The 24018-nt window shown below is 42.4% G+C and overlaps 1 protein-coding gene across 1 annotated transcript in view; it reads right to left on the bottom strand.

The window, feature by feature from the left end:
* Pde11a (phosphodiesterase 11A) overlaps positions 1–24018 on the bottom strand; it is a 419014-nt gene that overhangs the window by 82682 nt on the left and 312314 nt on the right. The window contains exons 11-13 of the mRNA XM_045146663.1: positions 19630–19776; positions 19277–19384; positions 2463–2572 (exon numbers count right to left, since the gene is read on the bottom strand). Of these exons, the coding sequence (XP_045002598.1) occupies positions 2463–2572; positions 19277–19384; positions 19630–19776 (365 nt within the window). The remainder of the gene's footprint in view (positions 1–2462; positions 2573–19276; positions 19385–19629; positions 19777–24018) is intronic.

The raw sequence follows: 24018 nt of genomic DNA, 5'->3' as shown, positions 1-24018 counted from the left end.
CAGTTGTGGATTACAATTCAAAGACATGGATCAGGCAGATAGCCCTGTGTGAAAGGCCAAGAGAGCAGACAGGAAGGGGAGACCACTGCCCTTGAAGGCCAGGCAGGGAGAGAGACACCTTGAGGCACACTGGGGACAAAGGCTATGAAGTCAGATAAGCAGTCTTTGTGAGGCGAAGGTAGAGGGGTCCAGGAAGCAAGGAGTGGCAAAACAGTGCAAAGTGTCTAATGGCTCTGAAAAAAAAATAATAAATAAGGGGGCCACTGATGACATTATTGAGGGAAACTTCTTTGGTAAGATGGAACCGAAAGGCATGTGGAAGAACAAGGGTTGGAGGAAGTGAACACAGCTCGCTCAGACAACGTTCCACAAAGCTTGCCTGGGAAGAAAAAATGTAAACAGAGGCAACAGTAACTAGAGATGAGTGGGGAGGCAGGTGGGTCTCTTCAGGGAGGGAACACCGTGGGCATGAACAGGACGCAGAGCACTGGCAGACAGGGAGCTGTAGACGGAGGAGAGAGGGAGGGGAATTAATGGGGAAAGGTGCCCAAGGATAGAGAGTGAAGAAGAGATTCAGAGCAGAGGTGGAGGGCTCGCCTCACACGTGGGGAGGACCGTGCCATCCCCGCGCAAGGAGGGGAGGAGGAAGGGACAGATCTGTTAGTAGGTGGCAAGGGAGGAAATTGAGAGAGTTTTCGATTGATGGTCTCAATTTTCTCAGTGAAGTAGGAGGCATGGTGATCTGCCGGCTGGTGTGGGGAGGCAGTGGAGCTTAGGAAGAGAGAACACTCAGTGCCCAGAGCTGATAAGAGCAATGGAGAGCGAGCTGCTGGGGGACGCAGAAAGATGGGTAGGGAGTACTGAGTGCTCAGCTGAATTGGGGGGGGGGTGTGTATCTTCAATGTGTCTCAAGCTCACAGAACTGTGCCACTGTTATTGAGAGGGTGTGTATATCCAATGTGTCTCTGACTCTCAGAACTGTGACATTTTTTTTTTTTTCCTCCCAAAGGCTTGACAAGGCTAGGCAGAGTAGCAAGAAATTGACTTGTGAGACTGGGCCAGGGCTGAATTTCTTTCAGAATGAGTGTCACACAAGCTTATGAGGGAGGGTCAAGTCATTGCTGGATACTGGATCCTGACAAGAGAAGCTTGTAGAAGGGTGCTACAGGAGGCAGGATATGTCGAGAAGGCCACAAGATCAAAATGATCTGATAAACTAGAGCAAATGCGGAGGTCCAGAACTTCAAGGTCTCTCTGGAGTGGGGCGGGGGGGGGGGGCTGGTGATTAGGGAACAAAAGGAGTGACAGTTAAACACAACCTGTTGTCACTGAGTGTGCTGTTGTCAGAGTGAACTGTTGAAGCTTCAGTTAACAGGGATGCACCTGACTTTGAAATTAGTCATTTGAAAGTTAATATCACCTCTTTAAAAAAGATTTTTTTTTTGAGGCAAGCCCAACAGACTGGTCTTTTTTTTTTTTTTTTTTTCTTTTTATGAGAGAGAGCAAGATCAAGAGACAGAAAGAGAGAGAGAGATTGACAATTGGCTCACCATGGCCTCCAGCCACTGTAATGGAACTCCAGATGCTTGCACCAACTTGTGCAAACGTGTGACCTTGCACATGCATTACCTTGTGCATCTGGCTTACACAGGACCTCAGGAGTTGAACATAGGTCTTAGGCTTTGTACACAAGTGCCTTAACCGCTAAGCCATCTCTCCAGCCCTAATCTGACCTCTTTATAGAAGCCCTTCCTAGCTTCTCCTCTCTATCCCAGAACATTTGTCTCCAGCTTCTAGATCTTCTTCTTTGCGGAGAGATCATTCAAAGACTGTTAAAACCAAACACTCAATGGAAGAGTCCAACCTGGGTCTGGTTATATTTTCAGCACCCCTAAATTCTGTGGCCTTAGACACACAATCTGTCACCAAACAGTGGTTGTCTTGATCAGTGCAGCTTACTTAGGGTCAGATTAATCTATGGGGTTGTCTTCTCCATTCAGGACAAATATTTGGTTACCTGTCCCTGTATTCATGAGATTTCCTTCTCTGCTACCATATTCCCAAGGGGGCATGGATGAGGAGAGTTTCATAAAATGTCCTATTCCTGTCTCTATGTTAATAGTTGCCAAACCAGATTTGGTAGCAGCAGGTCAAAGCAGCTTGACATGTCATGGAAGAGAGAAGAAAAAAGGAGGCCCTGTATGTAAAGCTCAAGCTTTGCTATGTGACTGAGGTCGGAGGAGACAGCCCAAATCAGCAAGCATGACATGAAGGACAAATTTGCAATTAAAAGAAGAATAGGGAATTATAAAGATGGATGGGGCCCATGACATGCATGCCCGAGTCTCACGTGGCCTTGGCCTCCAATGCCAGAAATTAATGCTTTACTCTTTAGCGCTCGTCACCTTTGGCTCCGAACAGAACAGCCAACGCATTAAGATCACAACAATTAGAACACTTACTTAGCTTGGAAGGCATTGTTGGTTCCCCTGTGGTCGAGGTCATGACACAGGCATCCCACAATCACCGCTAAAATTTCCACCTCGGTCAGAATCTCTTGAAACCCAGCCGTCTGGGAAGAAGGGGAAAATGGCGAGTCACTAACAGGGGCAGGAGGAGGCTGGAGGGGGCTAGCTGGCCGAGCAGCAATCATCTGGTTTCATACCCACTTCATTTAAGGAAATGATTAACTGCCACCCTGTTAGATGACAGCACGCTGAGTGGTCACTTGCACACCCTAAGGTCCACACAATGATGAATTTGATTGCTGTCACAGAGACTCGTGCTGCTACACCAGAACGAAGTTCGGACTGGCTTGTTCCCTCCCTTTGAGAGAGGAGGCTTGCTCTCCAGGTAGTGACCATGTGGCAAAGGCCCCCCACGCAGAGTGTTTTGCTATGGTGCACAGTATGTGAGCATCACATTTGGAGGAAGGGGATAAGGGGCCACGAGTTCCAAGATGCCCACCAGCATCTATTCAAATGTGAGTGGGAAAAGATAATGCAATCCGTATGTTAAAAGATACAGCAGAAAAATACCCAAATTGTTGCAATGATGACATTCTAGAATCATGTCCTGTAGATACCTTAAGCCATATTAGGTGAGTGGTTAGATGAATATGAGCCATGAGGCAGTTCAAGTCTTAAAAACTAGGACTAGGCAAGCCAGATCGAGGATCAAGGGAAGTATCCATTATTTAGAACTCTTTGTTTCTGGTCCTGGTCTCTTTGCTCGTGAAATGCATGGCTGTGATATAATTCCTTTTGGAAGCAGTTTGATATACTTACGAAGGCGAAGGTGACAACGGCAGTGGCTGTTTGGTTCCTGCTGCTCCCTTCATTAGTTTAGAGGAGGAAGCGTCCCTCTGGGAGAGCAGGTCTGCGCATTTTCCTGATCCCAGGCCTCTGTCTCTCCCTCACTTTTTACAACCTGAGTCTCCCATTGCATTTCTTATTAAATTCTTTATCAGAGAGTGGAGGAAGGGGTGAGGGTTCAGAATTCTGTAGTTTTCATGTACGTTTCTCTCCCTGAATCCAGGATCACTGGCTAATATGTGTAAAATTCTTTTACAGCCACAGAAACTTTGTGTTTTTTTTTAATTAATTATGCTTATATTACAGAAAGAACTGAGTAGATCACTATGTGGGAAATTTTATTACAAAAATGAACTTGGCTCCTCTGCTGTACTTGATGATACATACAACTTCATTTATAACGAGTGGAAATGACAACAAATTGTCTGGAAGTAGGAAATAGCCCATGTCAAAACGTGTGTGCCCTTCTTTTTAAAATTTGGAGTTGTATATTAGCTTTATTCGAATTTATTACTTGCAATTTAAAAAAATAAATCAAATCACACTAAGAGACTTAGAGCCCAAACCCACTGATCCCTGATGCTTTCTCTCCTGATTCCCAAGGGCAACCATGTTCATTTGTGTTTTTCATAACCTAAATTGGTGGGGATTCTATCACATTTCTATATGATATGCCCATATTTTAGTGTTAGTTATTCACTGAATACTAAAGCTTTCAACTGTTTTACTTACTTAATTCTCTTAACAGTCATAATAAGGTAAGAGCTATTATTATCCCTAGTTATAGGTGAGAAAACTGAATCACACAAGGACTCACAACTACAACAGGGCAGAGGGGCCCAGACCCAGCACTTTTCCTCCAGCTTGACCTAAAACACTGGTGGTCCAGTGGTAAGTGAGAGGTGACGCTTCCTGCACTCCCTTCCTCCGAGGGTACTCTATGCCGAGAGCTTTCCTCATGGTCACCCTGTAAACGTCACTCACGGCTCCACCCAACACCATGATTTTTTCCTTACTTATATAACTCTTTTCATTTCCTGGAGTTAGGATTTCTTTGAAACATCTACACCTTCTCATAACCTACATGACTGTAAAATGCCAGTTGAAACAATTTTAAGACCAAAAGGGCTACAGTTTTTATGGGATCCTCTGTGTCCAGGGGGTAGCTGGATCCAACTCCTTCTCACCCTCACTCAGGGCAACTCCAGAGCTGATCTTGTATCTCCCATATCTCACATCTTTCTCTTTCTCATTTTTGCCTCATTTTGCTGCCATATATCTTCCAGGGTCCTCATAAGAAAGGGCATTTATTTCTCAGGGACTCAACAGTTTGATGGCGTGACTGCAGTGAGTATTTATTCTATTCTCATACTCAACTGTTTGTTTGCCTAACACTTCTTGGGTGACGTAATTTCTCTTTGATTTTGAAGGAATACTCTATTGTCTACTTTCCAAAACTGCTCTTGAGAAAAATACCATTCCTAGTTCTCATACTTTGAATGTTACTTGGTTTTCCTTCTTTTAGAATCTCCTCTGTGTTCCTGGTATTGAGGAATTCTACAAAGATATACTTTGGTTTGTGATTTTTTAAAAAAATTTAAGTCTGTATAGTAAAGATAATTTGGACACTACTTCTTCACCGCCCACCATGTTTTAATCTTTCCATTATTAATATTCTCTTCTCTATTTTTTTCTGTCCTATTTGAATGATACTCCGGTTGGTTAGATATTGACTTCTTGTATGGACTTTACTATTTTTAAAATCTTTTCTCTTGCATTCCCTATATAGAGTATCCCACCAACATTCCAGCAGTTTTAAATTTCTAAATACTTTTTCCTGCTCTTTTTCTTTTTTTTGTTTGTTGTTTTGAGGTAGGGTCTCACTCTGGTCCAAGCTGACCTGGAATTAACTCTGTCATCTCAGGGTGGCCTTGAACTCATGGCAATCCTCCTACCTCTGCCTCCCGAGTGCTGGGATTAAAGGCGTGCGCCACCACGCCTGGCTTCTGCTCTTTTTCTAATGGCACGCTATTCTTCTCCCACGGATTCATTATCTTCTTTCTCTGCCTTTCTGGTTGTGTCCTCCGAGCTCCCTCTTTTCTCTGAGTTCTCGCAAATGGCTTTGGTAGAGATTCCACATTTAGGAGTAAAGCAATGCAAAGTTCACCTTGCACCAGGGTGTATGTGTGGTACGTGTGGGCTGCTGGGCCTTAGTACAGGGTGACCTGATGACAAGCTGGTCTTTCACTGGAGAGTGCACAAATGTCAGATCTAAACTCCTTTCCTCTGGCCTCCACAGTCTGTTGCTTGGGGTGGCATAAACACAGTTCTAGCATCCTGAGAACAGTGCCGTGGCTTCCCACCTGGGGGGCATGGCCATCGGCCTGTCTTACCTTACCATAGCTTTTCTTTCGCTGCTGTTCTCAAGGAAGAGAATCCTTCTAAACATGTAGTGAGGAGATGGGGGCTTTGGAGCAACTCACTGTTTTCGCCATTCCTCATCCCTTGCACCCTATTTTGTGGTCTCTAAAGCCTCCAGTTCCTGAGCCTTGGCAGGTTTTGAAGGCATTGCTCTTATCCCCTCTCCCATCACCTAAGCCCTGAAGGTACAAGGGTGGGCCTCTGTTCTTTCCTAAGTTACTTCTCTTTTTATAGGTTATAGTTCTATGAAATGGGGTATTTATGTCCATTTCTGTTCTTCCTGTCATTTGGGGTGACTTTTGAGAGGCCTATGTGCACTTTTATGGTATCTTTGAAACTCTGTTGTGTTTGGTCTTGCTATTGCTAAGGAAGTCCTAAAAGTCTATCAGGTAAGCAGTAATTATTTTGAAAATAAGTGGCCCAATGACACTGCATTGAAATTTGGAGAAATTTTGCCTGTGACAATGCTGGTGGCTAGACCCAGCCAGTGAGAAAAGGACCATGCTATGATCCTGTGACGTGACTAGAGCTTTAGTTAGAAGTTAAAATCAATGCAGTCTAGTAAACTCAGCATCAACACTCTAAGTCATTTTTAAGCCATCAGCTGGCATCCACCCTATTCGGCTGGAACCCACTTTTGCTGAGATTTTCTATACAGTTTCCTTTATTTTTTCCTTCCCTTGAAATCTAGTTCTAAGATTAAATTCTACTTCTACTTGTATCATGAGTTCTGTTAAGAATTCGATGAGAGCCATGGACTCTCCTGAATTTTTGTTTTATAGGTTTCCATCATCAAAGGCTGTGGAGCATTCCCCCGGATCCTCAGAATGAAGAATCCCCGAACTTCACCATGCACACAGCCACACAAAACATATTTACCTCTCTTGCCTAAGATACCTGAATCACTGAAGCAGCACCCGGTGCCTGACTGTGATTTAAAGCTGCCTGGTAAATGCTTTCTGTGAATCATCAGGCCTGAAAAGTGTCTACCTGCCACTAAGTTTCCATTTGTCCCTCCCCCACCCTCATCCATCTTCCTGCTGGCCTGATCCATTCTAGCCTACATTTACCCACGTGAAGTAGAAGAGTCAGCTGCCTGCTGAAGATAATACAGTTTCAAAAAGGAAACAGACAGGCAGCAAGAACTGTATCTTACTGCATTTATCTGCAGACTCTATACAAGTATACATCAGAAATATAAGCAATGAATACATATAAGTAAAGAAAGGGTTAAGACATATAGACCTAATTCTCAAGTCACCCTCTTCAGAAAAGCCTAATGAATACCCCCCTGAAAAGCCTCCATTGACAAGCCTTATCAGACTAAAAATATTTGCTTGGGGGATGGACAGATGGCTCAGTTGTTAAGGTGCTTGCTTGCCTGCAAAGCCTAAGAACTCAGGTTCAAATCCCTAGTTGCCACGGAAAGCCAGATGCACAAGGTGACACATGTTTCTGGCATTCACTTGCAATGGCTAGAGGCCCTGGCACACTCATTCCCTTTCTCTCTCTTCTTGTGATAAATAACAATAAAAAATTTAAAAATATTTGCAGGGGGATAACCCTACCCCAGTTACTTTCATATATTACAGTAAAGTTTCCAAAGTACCCAAGCAAGTAGGGTTGGTTCTCAGGGTCTGACAGACAACTACTAATTTCTGTCATTAGCCAACATGAAACTGGAGCCTGCTAGGTAGGATGCACTCTCCATTTAAAGTCAATTCTACATGTTAGTGAATGGAAGAATTTCGTGGTCAAAGAAAAATGCTTTTTACTCTTGTTCTGTTAAACCCAAACAGGAACAAATTCAACAGCCATAATGTCAACCCTAGATGGTCCCATGGAGAATTTACTCATTTAACGCAGGTCCTAAGGGTCTGTTAAGCATCAAGCAGTTGCTATGTTTGAGAAAAATAGGCTTGGGAAAATACTAACAGTTATTAATACTGTCAGAATGCTTAGCATATACCAGGTACTCTCCCAAATACTTCAGCTTCATGAATTCATTTAATTCTCATAAGGACCTTCTAGACAGATATATTCTCATCTTCCCATCTAATAGGCAAAAACATCGAGGTATGAGATAACACAGCTGAAAAGTAGCCAGGATAGGATTAAAGCCAAGTCAGTCTGATTTACAAATCTGTATTCTCATTCACCTTGCTCTCCAGCCTCCACCCTGAAGGTACAGGTGTCCTAAAGCAGCTTTAAGTAGTCTTGAGCTAACAAAGCATTAGGCAGTAGAGCTTTATGGATTTTCATGGAGTGGGCTTTATCTTTGAAGTGCATTGTTCTTCAGTGGTACTAGATGATACTATGGAGCCATTAGGCAACTTTAGTCTAATATGGCTCTGGTACACTAACATGAACCTGGTAAGATACACAGCTTAACAAAGAAGGTTAGACTTCTAACACACCCATCAAGGCTCAGGAAACATCGTGAAAGGTGGGGTGTGAAGAATGTAAGAGCCACAGGCTGCGGAGGCATACTGAGAGGCATTGTCCTCCCCACAGGAGCTGACTGGCACATTCATAACCCCATGGTGATTACTACCCACAGTCCCCCTGAGCAGGGCCCTCAGGGCAATGGCGGCAGAGGGGAGGGCACAAAAGAGGATACTCCCTTGAGAGTACTGCCAATTTGTAGGATGTTCGTATGCTAAAGTTCCCAGTCAAAATTGTTTTTTTAAGGGCTGGAGAGATGGCTTAGTGGTTAAGCGCTTGCCTGTGAAGCCTAAGGACCCCGGTTCGAGGCTTGGTTCCCCAGGTCCCACGTTAGCCAGATGCACAAGGGGGTGCATGCATCTGGAGTTTGTTTGCAGAGGCTGGAAGCCCTGGCGTGCCCATTCTTTCTCTCTCCCTCTATCTGTCTTTCTCTCTGTGTCTGTCGCTCTCAAATAAATAAATAAAAAAATTTTTAAAAAATTGTTTTTTTTTAAAAAACCCTGGAATGTTAACAAAAAAGGTACAATGGCTTATAAAAAATATGGCAATTTTGCCGGGCATGGTGGCACACGCCTTTAATCCCAGCACTTGGGAGGCAGAGGTGGGAGGATCATCAAGAGTTCGAGGCCACCCTGAGACCACATAGTTAATTCCAGGTCAGCCTGGACCAGAGTGAGACCCTACTTCGAAAAACCAAAAAAAAAAAAGTCAATTTTATAAAATGTCTAAATATGCATAGGAGAAAGGTTACCAGGATATGCATCAGAAAATCCTAAGCAGTGGATTACAGGTAACAAAATGTCTCCTTTTTGTCCAAAATAACCATAAAGAGCACTTATTAAAATTTATTTTATATTTTATATATATATATATATATATATTAGACTTTTTGTTTTTAAAAAATATTTAATGAATTTATTTATTTGAGAAACAGGCAGATAGAGACAATGGACACACCAGGGCCTCTAGCCACTGCAAACAAACTCCATATGCATACACCACCATGTGTATCTGGCTTATATGCGTACTGGGAAATCCAACCTGGGACCTTTGGCTTTGCCAGCCAGTGCTGAGCCATCTCTTCAGCCCTAGACTTTTTCCTTTTAAGATAAACCTGTACTTGATCAAACTGTCCTAGTTTAAAATAAAATGGGGAGCTTGTGAAAAGTGCCCATACATTTTTTTCACTGAGCAGATATTTATTGAGCATTTGCACTAGCTCAGGCACTTGTGAACAACCCTGGACCTTGCTGTGTGTAGAGTCTGTTCATACTTTGAGCCTGGCCACAGAGTGACCTTCTTCAATGAGATGTCATTACAACCCGGGTCCTGGGTTGTGGCATGCAGCAATGGTGGAGGTGGCCTAGCACCTCTGCATTGTTTTTGGAGAAGCTGCATCATGGACTGCAGGCCTTGTCATGTCTGCAGCCCTGACACGGGAACCTGCGAAAGAGAAACCAGAAAGTCTGCCCTCGTGTTTCCTCTTGAACACAGTGCCTGGAGGGGCAGAATGGTGGTGACCTTCCCAAGGTGCTCATTCTGTTGGTCTGGCAGACAGCAAATCAAGAGGAAAGAAGTCCAGCAATGGTACTGGAGATCCAGATATCCCAACGTGCCTCCACAGATGCTGATGTCCACGAACTGCTGCAGAGCCCTCAGCAAGACAGTATGGCTGGGTTTTGGGAGAGACTTTTCTCTTCTTCTTCCTCCCCTGTCTCTTGAACACACACACACACACAAAACCAAGAATGCTACCCAGTCCCAAGGGCTTGAATGACAGGATTCTTAAAGAAGAATATCTTCTGGAAACTCTGCCCACTATATTCCCGGTCTATGCTGTAAAGTTCTGAGATAGCTACTGAAGGCTTGAGTTCGAACCTCCGGCTTGAGTGAGCAGACAGGGTGCATTTACATAGGAAGTATGTCTTCATTTCTGCTGCACACAGGCTTGCACAGTCACTGTCTAGAACTTTTGGTACATTGTTAAAATCAAACTTATTTTAGCCACATGTTCTTTGAGGGCTTCATTATAAATGTCACATATAAAGTGCTCCTGTCTTCTAAACCAATGTCTCAAGTTACATAGGTGATGGCTAGCCCAGCTGCTAAGCTACCTCTAATGTGAGGAATCTGTGAAATTTTGGTGTTCTAACTGGGACTGAAGGCTATACAGGAAGGACACTTTCAGGGACACCTATAACAAGATAGTCAGGGGTGGATCAAGGTGGTGGAACTTTCAGGATCCTTGTTTGAGCTCCATCTGCATTTACAGCAAACCTGACATGCTTCTTCTTGGGACTGCTGCATTTGCATCAAGATGCATCCATGCATGAAGCCCAGGGGCCTGCAGGTGAACAGACATAGCTTGATTTGCTCCAATGCCATGACTTAGGCAGAGGATTTTCTCAAGTGTTAGGACAGAATCTGACTTTGCTTGCCTACCAGCAGTGCTTCTGGGGAAATTTATACTACCTGAGACTACAGATTGCCTGCTTTTTAGAAAACTTTTTAAAATTAGTATTTGGCTTTTGATCGGAGAGAGAGAAAAAGAGGGAGAGAGAGAGAGAGAGAACGAGAGAAAGAGAGATAGAATGGGCATGGCAGTGCCTTCAGCTGCTGTAAAAAAAAAAACAAACTCTAGATGCATGTGCCACCTTGTGCATCTGGCTTATGTGGGTCCTGGAGAATCAAATCTGGGTCCTTAGGCTTTCCAGGCAAGTGCCTTAACCACTACACAATCTCTCCAGCTCTACAAAACTTTTTTTTTTTTAAAATGAAATGCCTTCGCAAGTCTCTTCTCTTTTTTTTTAAATTTTTTGTTTATTTTTATCTATTTATTTGAGAGTGACAGAGAGAGAAAGAGGCAGATAGAGAGAGACAGAGAATGGGCGGGCCAGGGTCTCCAGCCAGTGCAAATGAACTCCAGATGCGTGCGCCCCCTTGTGCATCTGGCTAACGTGGGTCCTGGGGAACCGAGCCTCAAACCGGGGTCCTTAGGCTTCACAGGCAAGCGGGTAACCACTAAGCCATCTCTCCAGCCCTCTACAAACCTTTTTAATGACAACTTTTATACATGAACATAATTCATTTTGATCATAATTCCCACCCGTTACTTTCTTTTGTCCCCCTTACCCCTACATTGAACCCCTTCCTCTTTCCAACTCATCCCTCTACTATTCTGATGTCTCTTTTCTTCTGTTGTCTTCCACTGCCTTTGCCAACTAGGGATAGTAAATGATGAAAGCACCAGGGAGAGAAGTCACCATGCACAGAACTCCACCGCATGCGACATGCAATGGAATCAAGACGTCAAAGTCAATTGGTTCTTACAGAGGTGGTTGCACGCCAATAGCTGTGTCTGCAGAACTGGAAAAGAGGCACTTCAATTCTATCTGAAGCCCAAAGGCCAGGACCTTTCTAGCTGTCAGAGACTGCCATTCAGCACTGACACATTACAGTCTCTTTACAAGAACATGCACTGGGACGCTCACCATGCCTAGTTTTCCTGATCAACCATGGCACTGAAAGACTTTTGAGCAAATTTGTTTCTCTGTCTTCTGAGGATGAATGTAGCCAATTATTAATTTGTCATTAAAAATATTGATTCAAATATAAAGTGATTCTTTCCTCGCAGTGGGAAAACCCAATAGTTTACACCTAAATGATTTTCTGCTTTTTCCTTTTTTTACATTAATTTTTACATTTTTATTTATTTGCAGGAAGAGAGAGAGAGAGAATATGAATGGGCATGGCAAGTCCTCCTGCAACTGCAAACAAATCCCAGAGGCATGTGCCACTTTGTGCATTTGGCTTTATGTGGGCACTGGAGAGTTGAACTGGGATTGTTAGGCTTTGCAAGCACACATTTGTAACCACTGTGTCATCTTGCCATTCCAAAATGATTTTCTTTTACAATGAGAACTTCTGAAAGCCCTTAGTATCTTATCATAAACTCTAAGGCAGGTTTGGGCACATGGTGACTCTTACTCTCAAATAACCTGCAAATGCTTAGCTACAAAAAGTCCCAGAAAGGTAAGATGGCAAAATTCACTGGTCTTTATGGTAAATTATGTGTCGATAAGTAAAGGAAAGAATTTGAGTTTCTAGTGAAATTTTTTATTTCATTTTCAGGAAGACCTCATGTGGGCAAATCAAAATCAGCCAATATATTTCTCCTCTCCTGTGTGTATAAAACTGTGCAACAACAACAGTGACAATAATCGCCCAGTGTTATCAACATAATTCCTGATAAATACCTGAACAGGATTTAAGAATTATGGGTCAATTAAAGATGAACAAAAACCTGAGAAAATTAAAGTGATATAACAAGGCTAGCTGTATGCTCCGCATCTACTGCATTGAAAAGGAGACAAAAGGAAAAGAAAGCCAAATTCTTAAAGCCTTAGCATTTACCACTAAGGTATATCTGCTATGACTTTTCTGAGGACAAGGGCAGCATGTTTAGAAAGTGTATGTTTTATGATGAATTATGGGTGGTCTCAATATGATATCACCCAGGCTTTGTGAGCACAGAGAAAGAAGCAGTTCACTTGGTCATATTAACGGCAGAGAGACAACACTCTCCAAGTCCCCTGGGAGGCCAGGTTGAATTTCAAGAGAAGAAACCCTCTTCAAAGCTTCCCCCAGTTTTTATTTGCCATCATTAGGTTAAGATTAAACATGAGACCCATGAAAAATTAAAACTTTTTAAAGCCCCTAACTTAAACACCCATAAGTGCCAGGTTTCAGCTCCAGGAACATGCCACTAGGAAGTTATACACTGTGGAAAATGGAGGCTGTGATAAACGATGTGGTTCTGCTGCCCGGTTTCTCTGACCTGGAGGATTCGGCTGGCGTCATAAAACACAAAGCGACAGATTAAGTAGTTTACCAACACCATAAAAATCTCAAGAATAAACTGACTTTAATCAAAAATCCTGTGTTGTAAGTAGACATGCCCAGCCCCCAAGCCACATCCATTTCCTTACAAGCCTGTGTCCATCAGTAAGAGCTTATAGCTTCCTGGTAACGTCCGACTTGATTACGTTCATACACTTTTACAATTTACATGTCTTCCGAAAAAATACCCAGCTTGTGCTGGTGGTGCAGTGCGGAGAATTTATTTTCACTAGAAAGGGAATGACTCATAACTCATGAATGGCAGCGCTTAAAGTGAGTTATGGAGGTTACTCTCTTGTGAGAGAAAACGGATTGGATTATCCTGCCCAATTGTAGGTTTGGTTATTAGCACACCAGGTTCTTAATTATGTTCAGCTTTGCTTTTTTACCTTTATGAAATAAATGTGGATGAAAAGCACGATGGGGAGAAGAATGGCGTGGCGAATTGGAGCTCTGAAGTGTAGGTAGAGAGAATAAAAACTGAAGCCTTCTTACAGGACTGAAAGACAGGAGTCTCAAATGCAGCCCAAACATTTGATTCAAACTGATTAGCTCTGCAGATAATTTCTAGACTGCTACTGAGTTCTGCAAAAGCATTAAGAATTTCTCCTTTCCTAAATTGAAAATTTGCCATATTTTAAGTTATACCTACATGAAAATTAACAAGGTGGTTTTTCTAACATGCAAATTTTATTATACTATTGTGGCAATGCTGTGGTTTATGTTAAGGTAAATATAGCTCATTAGTACGTATATTGGTAAGAAAATCCAAGGTAAGATGATGCTTACATTTACAGCTATTGCTGACTACAGTCTGTTACAGAGCAAAACACGGAGATCACCTTGTACCTTCCTATGCTACAACCAGCAGAAGAATTTGATCTCTACTGAGATGAGAATGCTGGTTATCTCGTGAAAACGTTTCATTTTAAAATTCAGTTGGTTTTGTCCTTCTTGGGGAGAAAACAAAGACCTCCAGTTGTGCTTCTGTGACCACCATGCAGAAAGAATTTTCTACCTCAAAAATCAAGGACTTCCCTGACAACTTCAGACAGCGAAGCGTGTGACGCTGCAGCTTGCGAAGGGAATGCATTTTCTCCCTAAATGTCCTTTCGGCTCCCTCATTTGAATTATCAATAAAATGGCCCAGACTTATCTCTGAAAATAACCCTGTTGACAACACAAATATGGACTTAAACATACTACCTCCACGTTGGGGATGTAAGAAGCCCCCAGTAAACGTCAGGGGTTGTTGACATGTGTGCTGTGATACTTGGTTATTATTAGTGTTTAACTGCAATTCCCCACCAGAGCCAGGCCGCCAGCACCACCGTGAATTTTAATGCGATCATGTGCTCTTCTCGTTTCATATCCAGTGAATTCTGCAAGATCATAATATTCTATATGAACCTTAGCTGAACTTTAGTGGCTATGAAGAAAGAACAGGATTAATAGCAGTGAAATCTGCTCAACATTTTATAATGTTTTTTTTTAAAAGCTAGACACTGAGTAACATAATTTCTTGAATATTACCCTAAACTAAATTCACTCATTCAATTCATCTTTATTGAGCCTTACAGGATGCAGGGCATGGCACAAAGTGCTAATGAGTATATTTATAGGCCAGTAAAGAATACTGACTCTTAAGGAACCCCTACCCTGGAAAATCTGTCAGAAATCATACATCATTTATAAAACCAACACATGTCTCTGCAACCCAGACACTACTATATGCCTTTAATTTTACACAATAGAAACAAAAATAGTCTTTTCCCTTCTCTGGTTTACACCGTGAATGTAAGAAATGTGTCCTTCATATTTCATTTTGCGTGTGCATGGTGAGTAGTGTCGTTTTTACATTCTTATGTAGAAAACAAGAATTTGCATAGTTATCATCCACTTGCAGGTTTTCCGTTCCCACTTTAACCATGAGTATGAATGGCATGACCTACTGTATTTATTGGAGGCATTCAAGCCTAATAAATTGTAACTATCTAAAATATTTTCTTTAAAACAAAAGGATACCATTGAAGCTCTCGTCATATAAATTTTAAATTTCAGGCCAGCTGTATGGACCAAATCAGTAAGTGATCAGTACAGTGCTAGGTGAACTAAATGTCTATCAGAATTCACATCGAAGGGCCTGTTTTTTCAAGTTCTAATAAAATAAATGACATACTAATAGTTAAACATAAGCCTGGATATTTTTGCAAGACACAACTCTGAACCCATGTTTTTGTGTGTGTGTGTGTGTGGAACAATTTTAGACTTAAAGACCAGGAAGTTGTTGCATATATTTATAATTCCAATGTCCTGTCATCATTTGTGGTGCCAAAATTTGCTCAGCAGTCACATGTAACTATGCATCTTCCCGTTCCTGGAGACAATGGGCTTAGGAACATGCACAATCAGATTTCAGGTCACACGGAGAGAATGCTGTATTATTTATGCTAACGGCATGGCGGGCCAAGAGGCAGTCATAAAACAGGCCTATCCTGAGAGAAGGAGCTCTGTTCAGACAGCCTGGCTTTGTTGGTGAAAACATTTATTCTGCTGTCGGCTGTGTGCCTCAGTGTCCCCTGCGCCAGAAGGAAAGAAGCACTTTCATGAAAGATCTGTCAAGGTTTTTTTGTGTGTGTTTTTATTCCACACCCCCCCAACCGCAAGTGGCTGAGAAACTTTGCCTTGGAGCGCCATCTAGAGGAAAATTCAGTGCACACATGGCTTTTTATATTATTTTTATGCTTTGTGATCTAGGCTGAATCCAGTGGTTGGCATAGAGTAAAAAAATAATTCTTTTTTGACGGAGGTAGTGACACACCATCACAATCACGTGGGATTACTTGATTACGCGGGAGGAGGAGCAGCAACTCAAGGTCATCCCTGGCAAGTATAAGGCTAAACTGGGTTACATGAGACCCTGTCTCAAAAAAAACAAAATAGAAAACGTCGGTTTTAACTAGTCACACAGAAATAGAACATGGGAGCCTTTGAACGGAACGAGATCCAAACGGTCAAAGAACCAATAGGGTTCAGGAGCGTCTGAAACAATCCTATTACCATGAGGTCAGGTTTCAGAAGTGAGATTTGATGAGTGAATTAAATGAATTTTTCCTATCCTGATCAAGTAATTTTAGTTATAGCCATAGCTTTTTTCTTAATTAAGGCCTTCTGATTTGGGCTGGAGAGATAGTTTAGAGGTTGAAGCCATAGGACTCAGGTTCGATTCCCCAGTACCCACGTAAGCCAGATGCACAAGGTGGGACATGTGTCTGGAGTTTGTTTGCAATGGCTACAGGCCCTGGTGCACCCATTCTCCCCCCTCTCCCTCTCTCTCTCTCTCCATATATATATATTTTTGTCATTTTTATTTCTTTATTTGAGAGTGACAGAGAGAGAGGGAGAGAAAGAGACAGATAGAAAGGGAATGGGCGCGCCAGGGCTTCCAGCCACTGCAAATGAACTCCAGACGCGTGCGCCCCCTTGTGCATCTGGCTAACATGGGTCCTAGGGAAGCGAGCCTCGAACCTGGGTCCTTAGGCTTCACAGGCAAGCACTTAACCGCTAAGCCATCTCTCCAGCCCCCTAAAATATTTTTTAATTGACATTTTCAGCTTGTAATCTTGAGTTACAGTTCAGCAAAATGTAAAGGAAAGGCAATAGCAACTTTTCCAGGTGCAGCTATCCAATTCTACTGAAGCGGGAATAAAGCAGCACTCACTCGCATCTTTTCTGGAAAGCTCCTTACTGCCACCCCCCTTAGAGACTGCCACAGTGAAGGCTTCTGCTTCTGCAGTAGCATGGATACAGAAAACAAAACCCAAACCTTTCTAACAGCGGCACTTTTCAACTTGCTGACCAGATGTAAAAATAACTGCAGCCTTCAAATGTTGACAGTGCGATGTTCCCATTGTCCGCATTGTGGAGACATGGCTGGGAACTTCTCCTTCTCCACTTTCTTAAAGAGTATCCAGATTGTCTGTACTGGGAATCTATTCACTGATGAATATTAACCATCTGCTCCCTTTCACTCCCACGGGTCCACCAAGACCCACCACTTCCTGCCAGGTTCCTGCTTCACGACTATGCAGAGGCTTGCCATTCAAGTCTGTCCCAACACTTTGTAACTCAACAGCCATACATGACCACTGTTTACACTTTGGGGGTATTTACATAGATATGATGACTTGTTACCTGCCACAGAAGTTTATATGATTTTGATATTGAGCAGGTATTTTCCCATATGACTAAATATTTTTATTATCTGATCACACCAGAATTTAGATACAAAATCTTTAATATTCTCTGCCAGAAATTGTTTTTCAAAGTCTATCTTTATCCTTAACACATACAATTCACAGTGTCATGGCCATTCCTATTTCCTTTGTTGGACAGGGTTTCTGCTTACATATTCTGGCAATTGTATACATCAATCTCCAAAAGAACCAATTAAAAAGTTAATGCCCTCTAGGAGCCAGACTCATGATCTCTGCGCACAGAAATACTTTCTTGTCTACTGTGATCTGATAAAGAAAAGCAAAACCCTCGGTTTCTGTCTTTCAGCAAGGTCATCACGTGGGCAATTGAGGCCCATGCTTTGGAGCATCTCTCTTGTGCAGTGGACTGCTGCTGCGCTCTGACTGTGTGCACAATTGGCAGGCAGGACCAGCCAGTTCTCCAGGCCAGAGGAGGACCCACACAAGTCCCTAAGCATCTTCCTAGACCTTATGCACACTTCAGTCCAAGCTGATCCAGCATACATTTGTTGAAAATAGGACAAGTACATGGAAGAGTGTAGGGTGCTCTCAATAGATAGGTGGTGGATAAATAAATGAGTGTTGTTGAAGGAATTAGCTCTTCTCTTGGGCAGTTTACTGGCCAGTGAGAGATTGGTAAGTTAAGACACAGAGTAGATATACAGATGTGTTATGTATCAGTGTGGAGAAGGAAATTATTATTGATGTTTTGGGAAAAGCGTGGGGGGGACTTTATAGGAAAATGTACTGGCACTGGATTAATGCTGCAAAGGATGAGTACAATTTCAATAAGCAGAGAAGAACCAGAAGAGCTCCTGTTCACTTGAACCGAAAGGAAATGTATTTCATTTGGGATTTTTGATTTTGTGTCTAAATTTTAAAGTGGTTACAAAGATAAAGGCATTTGTGTTTATGTTTTAAGAACCTAGAACTTATTATAGTCTATTTTCTGTATGGTAAGTGCATTTATACACATCCACACATATGTATGTGTATGTGTGCATGCATATGTTGCTATGAGGCCAACAAAAGCAACATATTTAAGGTAGAAAACATTTCACTTAGTGACTAACAGTGAAAGTGAAAATGAGGCCGACATAAGCCTCATTTCTTGCTAGCAGATGGGGACAAGTAGAGGATTTTGTTTTCATTTTTGCCACCAACACTTGTTTTCAGGGTGAATGCCAAGGCTTGCCCCTGGCCTATCATACTGGCTGTCTCCATAAAATGCAATGGCCACTGCCACTGTTGAGAGTGAACGGGACAGAATTTAGGCTTAGTGAGTTTCTGAACCCTGTCCACCCACTCTCACCCTTCCTTCTCCTGAAACTGCCCCCAAGAGCCCCCAATTACACACCCTCACCCTTCCTTCTCCTGAAACTGCCCCCAAGAGCCCCCAATTACACACCTTCATCCTTCCTTCTCCTGAGCCCCACAAGAGCCCCCCAAACATCCACTCTTAACCTTCTTTCTCCTAAATCCCACAAGAGCCCTCCCCCCAAACAAGTGTTCTCTCTGGGTTCTAGGTTCCTGGGGTTATGTTCCCATCTTTCCTGCTGAAACTTTCCAGCAATCCAGGGAATCTTATCCTGAAATTTCCTTGTCCAATCACTCTTTCCCATTCCCTTTAAGGGGTTACTTTGAAAATTCAAGCATTTGGCGGAAGAGGCAAAAGAACCAGTTTACCAAGAGAGAACATTGAAAAGAAGCTTGCATCCTCATCCTAAGACTACGCTCCTGCTCCAAGGAGCCAATGATTTTGTAACTTTCAAGCTCTGAAATAGTCAAATATAAACTTTCATTACCAGGGCAGGAATGGCTTGCCATACATGGTAATCACAGGGCAGTTTCTGAGAGAAATGGAAATGTACAGGAGATGACCAGAGGTCCAGGCAGATGCGGGTGATTGTCCTCCATCACTGACCACACACGAACACTTACGGTTAGCATGGCAAACATGAGTTGACACACGTTGAAGGCATGTCTCCAGTTGTGGTACAGAACCATTCGATAGTTTTTCCTTACTGTCAGAAGCCACCTACACAGTGTCTGCAACGGGAGGGAGAGGCTGGGTCAGGCAGTTATATGTGTCCCCAGAGGACCACTGTCACCAAAATGATACCTTGAGGGGATAAAAGCCTTCCAAATATGACGTCAGATTCTCACGATCCTTCCATGAGCATGCCCAGCAGGGGTCATGACCGGTGCTGTGTCTTGGAGAACCCTTTTGTTCAGAGTAGCTAAAACATTATCCCAGACATACTCTTTAGAGCACCCAACACCAAACATCTTACCTCATAGTCGATTTTAAATTTTTGCACCATCCCCAGCTCCATGAACATCCGAAGAGCAGCTGTGATCATGGCGTCAACGTCGAGGGAAAAGTCATCAAAATGGATGTCATCGATGGCCAGTTCTGACACCAGAGGGATGTTGGCTGCCTACAAAAGCAAAAGACATAAGTCAAGCCAAGTTCACCAAGCCCTGCGTCTTGCTTTCCTCCCCTGCTTATCAGAAGTGCCACGTAAATCAGGCCTGACCCGCACTTACACCCTGATACAGCTAAACTCCAAGCCATAAATGTCTTTTGTTTCTGAACTGTTGTTTCCCCAAGCAAATGAAACCGGGGTGGGGGAGGGGGAGCTCATCAGAAGATAAAATACACACACTGGATCTAGTCTGCAGAATTTAGAATGCAGAACTGTCTAGTTTACAGAAACCATGGTTGTGCAATATATTCTGATGCATATTATAGAGTACTAAATGCAAGGAACATCTGGGCGGCCAGCAGCTCTGCATTTTAATTGCTGCTGTGCAGAGGAGTTGGGAACCCTTGGCTTTACTGCAGCTTGTAAGGACCCTTTGTTGCACACGTGTTCTGTATATTCAAAAGGCCAGAAATGATCAGACTGTACATCTCTGGTGCACAATATAATGTGTTAATAAAACAGAGCATTAACATAAGCATACTTTCATTGAAGAGATAAGTTTTGCTAGATTGTTTAGCTTTGGTCTGTATAAACATCCCAATGTAACTACAACCCTACTTACAAGTTCAGGGTTTAAAAAAATACATATTAGGTGACTGTTGGTCAATTGCCCTGCACAGACCTAAAGAGGAGGAAAAAAATCTCTGGAAATTATTTTTATGCTGATTTCTGTGGGTTTACCACACCATTTGGGCCACTCTTGGAAGGGGAGTGCTTTTTAAGTTATCACAGACCGTTCTGAATTTGTATTCCTAGGCTATTTGCTGGGCATAAATTACTCTGAGGGTAATTTAGTGCCCTGGGACTATTTTGGCCAAACAATTAAATCCAACCCTGGTCACTGTAAGCATTTCAGAAACCACATAATCAATCCTTTCTTTCCAACTCTGCTTCCCCGTAGAAGTTTACATGTCTAAGCTAAAATCTAAACACTGGCTATTCCTTACACTAAGGACAAACAATGAGCAAATATATATATATGTTATACACACATACATACATGTCAGGACAATTACTCTTCCATTTTGAAAACTATTTCTACTAAAAAATCAATCCTCTTACCCATCACTATATCATTTTAATATGTTAACAGGCTTGAGACTGTAGCTCATTGGAATTAAAAAGTAAGGCTTGTGAAGTTGAAGCATGGTGTGTGTGTGTGTGTGCGTGTGTGCACTCACGTGCGCCCTTATTTAGAGGTTTATTTTTATTTTTATTTATTTATTTGAGAGAGACACAGAGAGAAAGGGGCAGATAAGTAGATAGATAGACAGACAGAGAGGGAGAGAATGGGCACACCAGGGCTTCCAGCCACTGCAACCAAACTCCAGACACGTGCGCCCCCTTGTGCATCTGGCTTACGTGGGTCCTGGGGAATCAAGCCTCGAACGGGGTCCTTAGGCTTCACAAGCAAGCTTAACTGCTTGCTTAGAGTTTTTGACCCCATGGAAGCACTTTATTTGTTTCCGTTAAAACATTTTAATTAAAGTTAAATAAACATGGGTTTTATAAAATTAGTGTACGAAATGATAGGTTTCACTATGCCCTTGACAATGCATATCAGACATTTTGCTCATATCACCCCCGCTACCCTTTCTTGTTCCCTCGTCCCATTGTCCTCACTTGTCCCCTCTTTCATGTCACATGTATACAGACATAGCTTCTTTTGTGCAACATGATTTCCAGTCCCATCCATTTTCCTACAAATGAAAGAATTTCATTCTTCTCTATGGCTGAATAAAACTTCACTGCATATAGCATTGTGTATATATACTATATTTTCTTTATTCATTCATCTGCTATTAGGCATCTAGATGGATTCCATAGTACGAGTGATTTGTTGTTGTTGTTTTTTGAGGTAGGGTCTCACTCTAGTCCAGGTTGACTTGGAACTCACATCTCAGGGTGGCCTCGAATTCATGGCAATACACCTACCTCTGCCTACCAAGAGCTGGGATTAAAGGCATGCACCACCATGCCTGGTTTATGAGTATTTTTACTAATGCAATAATAAACATGGATATACATGTGTCTTTGTGGTATAATGCACATAATTTTTGGGGGGTATTTTTTTGAGGTAGGGTCTTGCTCTAGCCCAGGCTGACCTGGAATTCACTATGTAGTCTCAAGGTGGCCTCGAACTCATGGCAATCCTCCTACCTCTGCCTCCTGAGTGCTGGGATTAAAGGTGTGCACCACCACACCCAGCTGCACATTAGTTTTAAAAGCAAATTAGCTTTACCTTGCTAGCTGCAGCACATGCACACATGTAGTCACACTCTTCTCAAGTAGACCAGATTGTCCTCAAAACTCAGTATATATTAGAGGATCACCTTGAAATTCCAATTCTCCTGCCTCCTCCTCCCCAGTGCAGTGGGAACAGGGGTATGCCACCATGCCCAGCTGAGAATTATCTATTTTAATACATGCTTTGCTGTCTGTGTGCTTATAATTAACTCAAACTTTCTACCAATTGTCTAAGCCTCCTTTCAAAATGCTGGATGCTTTGGGCAGTCCATAAATTTCATGAAATCTTGCCTTTGAGCATCCACACTTCTCCACGTGGATGGCTACCTTCTGTGTCTGCTGTATCATTTCATCCTTTTTAATTTTTTTTAATTTTTATTTATTAGAGAGAGAGAAAGAGAGAATGGGCATGTCAGGGCCTGTAGTCACTGAAAACGAACTCCAGGTACATGTGCCACCATGGGCATCTGGCTTATGTGTGTTCTGAGGAATTGAACCTGGGTCCTCAGGCCTCACAGGCAAGTGCCTTAACCACTAAGCAATCTCTCCAGCCCCATCTCATCCTTTAAGATGCTTTCTTCTCCTTTTGTTTTTGTATACTACACATTTCTCTTTCTTGGTCTCTCTCCTCACAGATAAGACATATCCTTGGGCTGGAGAGATGGGTTAGCGGTTAAGGCACTTGCCTGTGAAGCCTAAGGACCCTGGTTCGAGGCTCCATTCCCCAGGACCCACGTTAGCCAGATGCCCTAGGGGGCACATGAGTCTGGAGTTCGTTTGCAGCAGCTGGAGGCTCTGGCGTGCCTATTCTCTCTTTCTCTATCTGCCTCTTTCTCACTCTGTCTGTCACTCTCAAATACACAAAATAAACAAGACATATCTTCATACTTCCGAAGAAAAGGCATGGGCTAGATACATGTGTGAGACTCACCATCCAAAAGTGTTTTTCTGTCATGTCACATTACACTGATAGTTTGTCCAAGCAAGATGTCTAAGTTGGACATCCTTCCATGAGAAAGTTACATGCGTTTCTCTCTTAGTTTCAGATACTACTTTTGAGATTCTAGGCTCCTTATTTTTCTTTCATTTTTTTTTAAATTTTGAAAGGGATAGAAAGAGGTAAAGAGAGAGAGGGAGAGAGAATGGGCTTGTCATGGCCTCCAGCTGCTGTGAACAAACGTGTGCCCTCTTGTGCACCTGCATGACATTGTGTGCTTTCATCACTGTCTGTCTGGCTTATGTGGGACCTGGAGATTCACACATAAGTTCTTAGGCTTCATAGGCAAGCACCTTACCTGCTAAGCCATCTCTCCAGCCCAGGCTCTTGTATTTTTAAAGCAACTCCCTGATCTGCTTTAATGGGATATTCCTTTTGCTTCTAGAATTTGAAATGTCATGAAAATGTGCCTTGGTGTCAATGTCTTTTCATCCAGTATTCCAGGAACAGTGCAAGCCTTCTACCCTGAAAAAATCATCTTCTTCAATCCTAGAAAAAATGTAAATGAATTCCTTGAAGGCTTATCCTCTTTGATCTTTTGGGGCTACTTTTCGTTGGCCCTCAAAATTTAATTTTGTTTTTCTTTTTCCATTTTGATTTTCATTTTCTTTCTTTCTCAATTTCTCCTGTTTTTTTCCTGTTATTTTCTTCTATGTTCTATTTTAAAGGTAGTATCTCCTCATTCTCTTCAGATATCGATGTCACAGTTTTTATTTCTAAATGTTCTTTTATTCTCTAGCTGGTCCTTTTCAATAGCATCCTAATGTTTCCTCATGGATATCTCATCTTCCCTTCCTTCTCTGAAGATGTTAGTGATAATTCTATTTGTCATTTTTTTTTCCTTTCAGAATCTACTCCCTTCTTTTTATTTTGTTTCCATTTTTATTGTGATAACATATAACATAAATTTACTAAAAAAAAAATTTTAAGAGCACAGTGTTGTTACTACA

The sequence above is a fragment of the Jaculus jaculus genome, chromosome 4 (genome assembly GCF_020740685.1).
Source record: "Jaculus jaculus isolate mJacJac1 chromosome 4, mJacJac1.mat.Y.cur, whole genome shotgun sequence".
Lineage (NCBI taxonomy): Eukaryota > Metazoa > Chordata > Mammalia > Rodentia > Dipodidae > Jaculus > Jaculus jaculus.
Note: the sequence above shows the minus strand (reverse complement) of the source record. Positions and strands in the feature narration are given on the sequence as shown.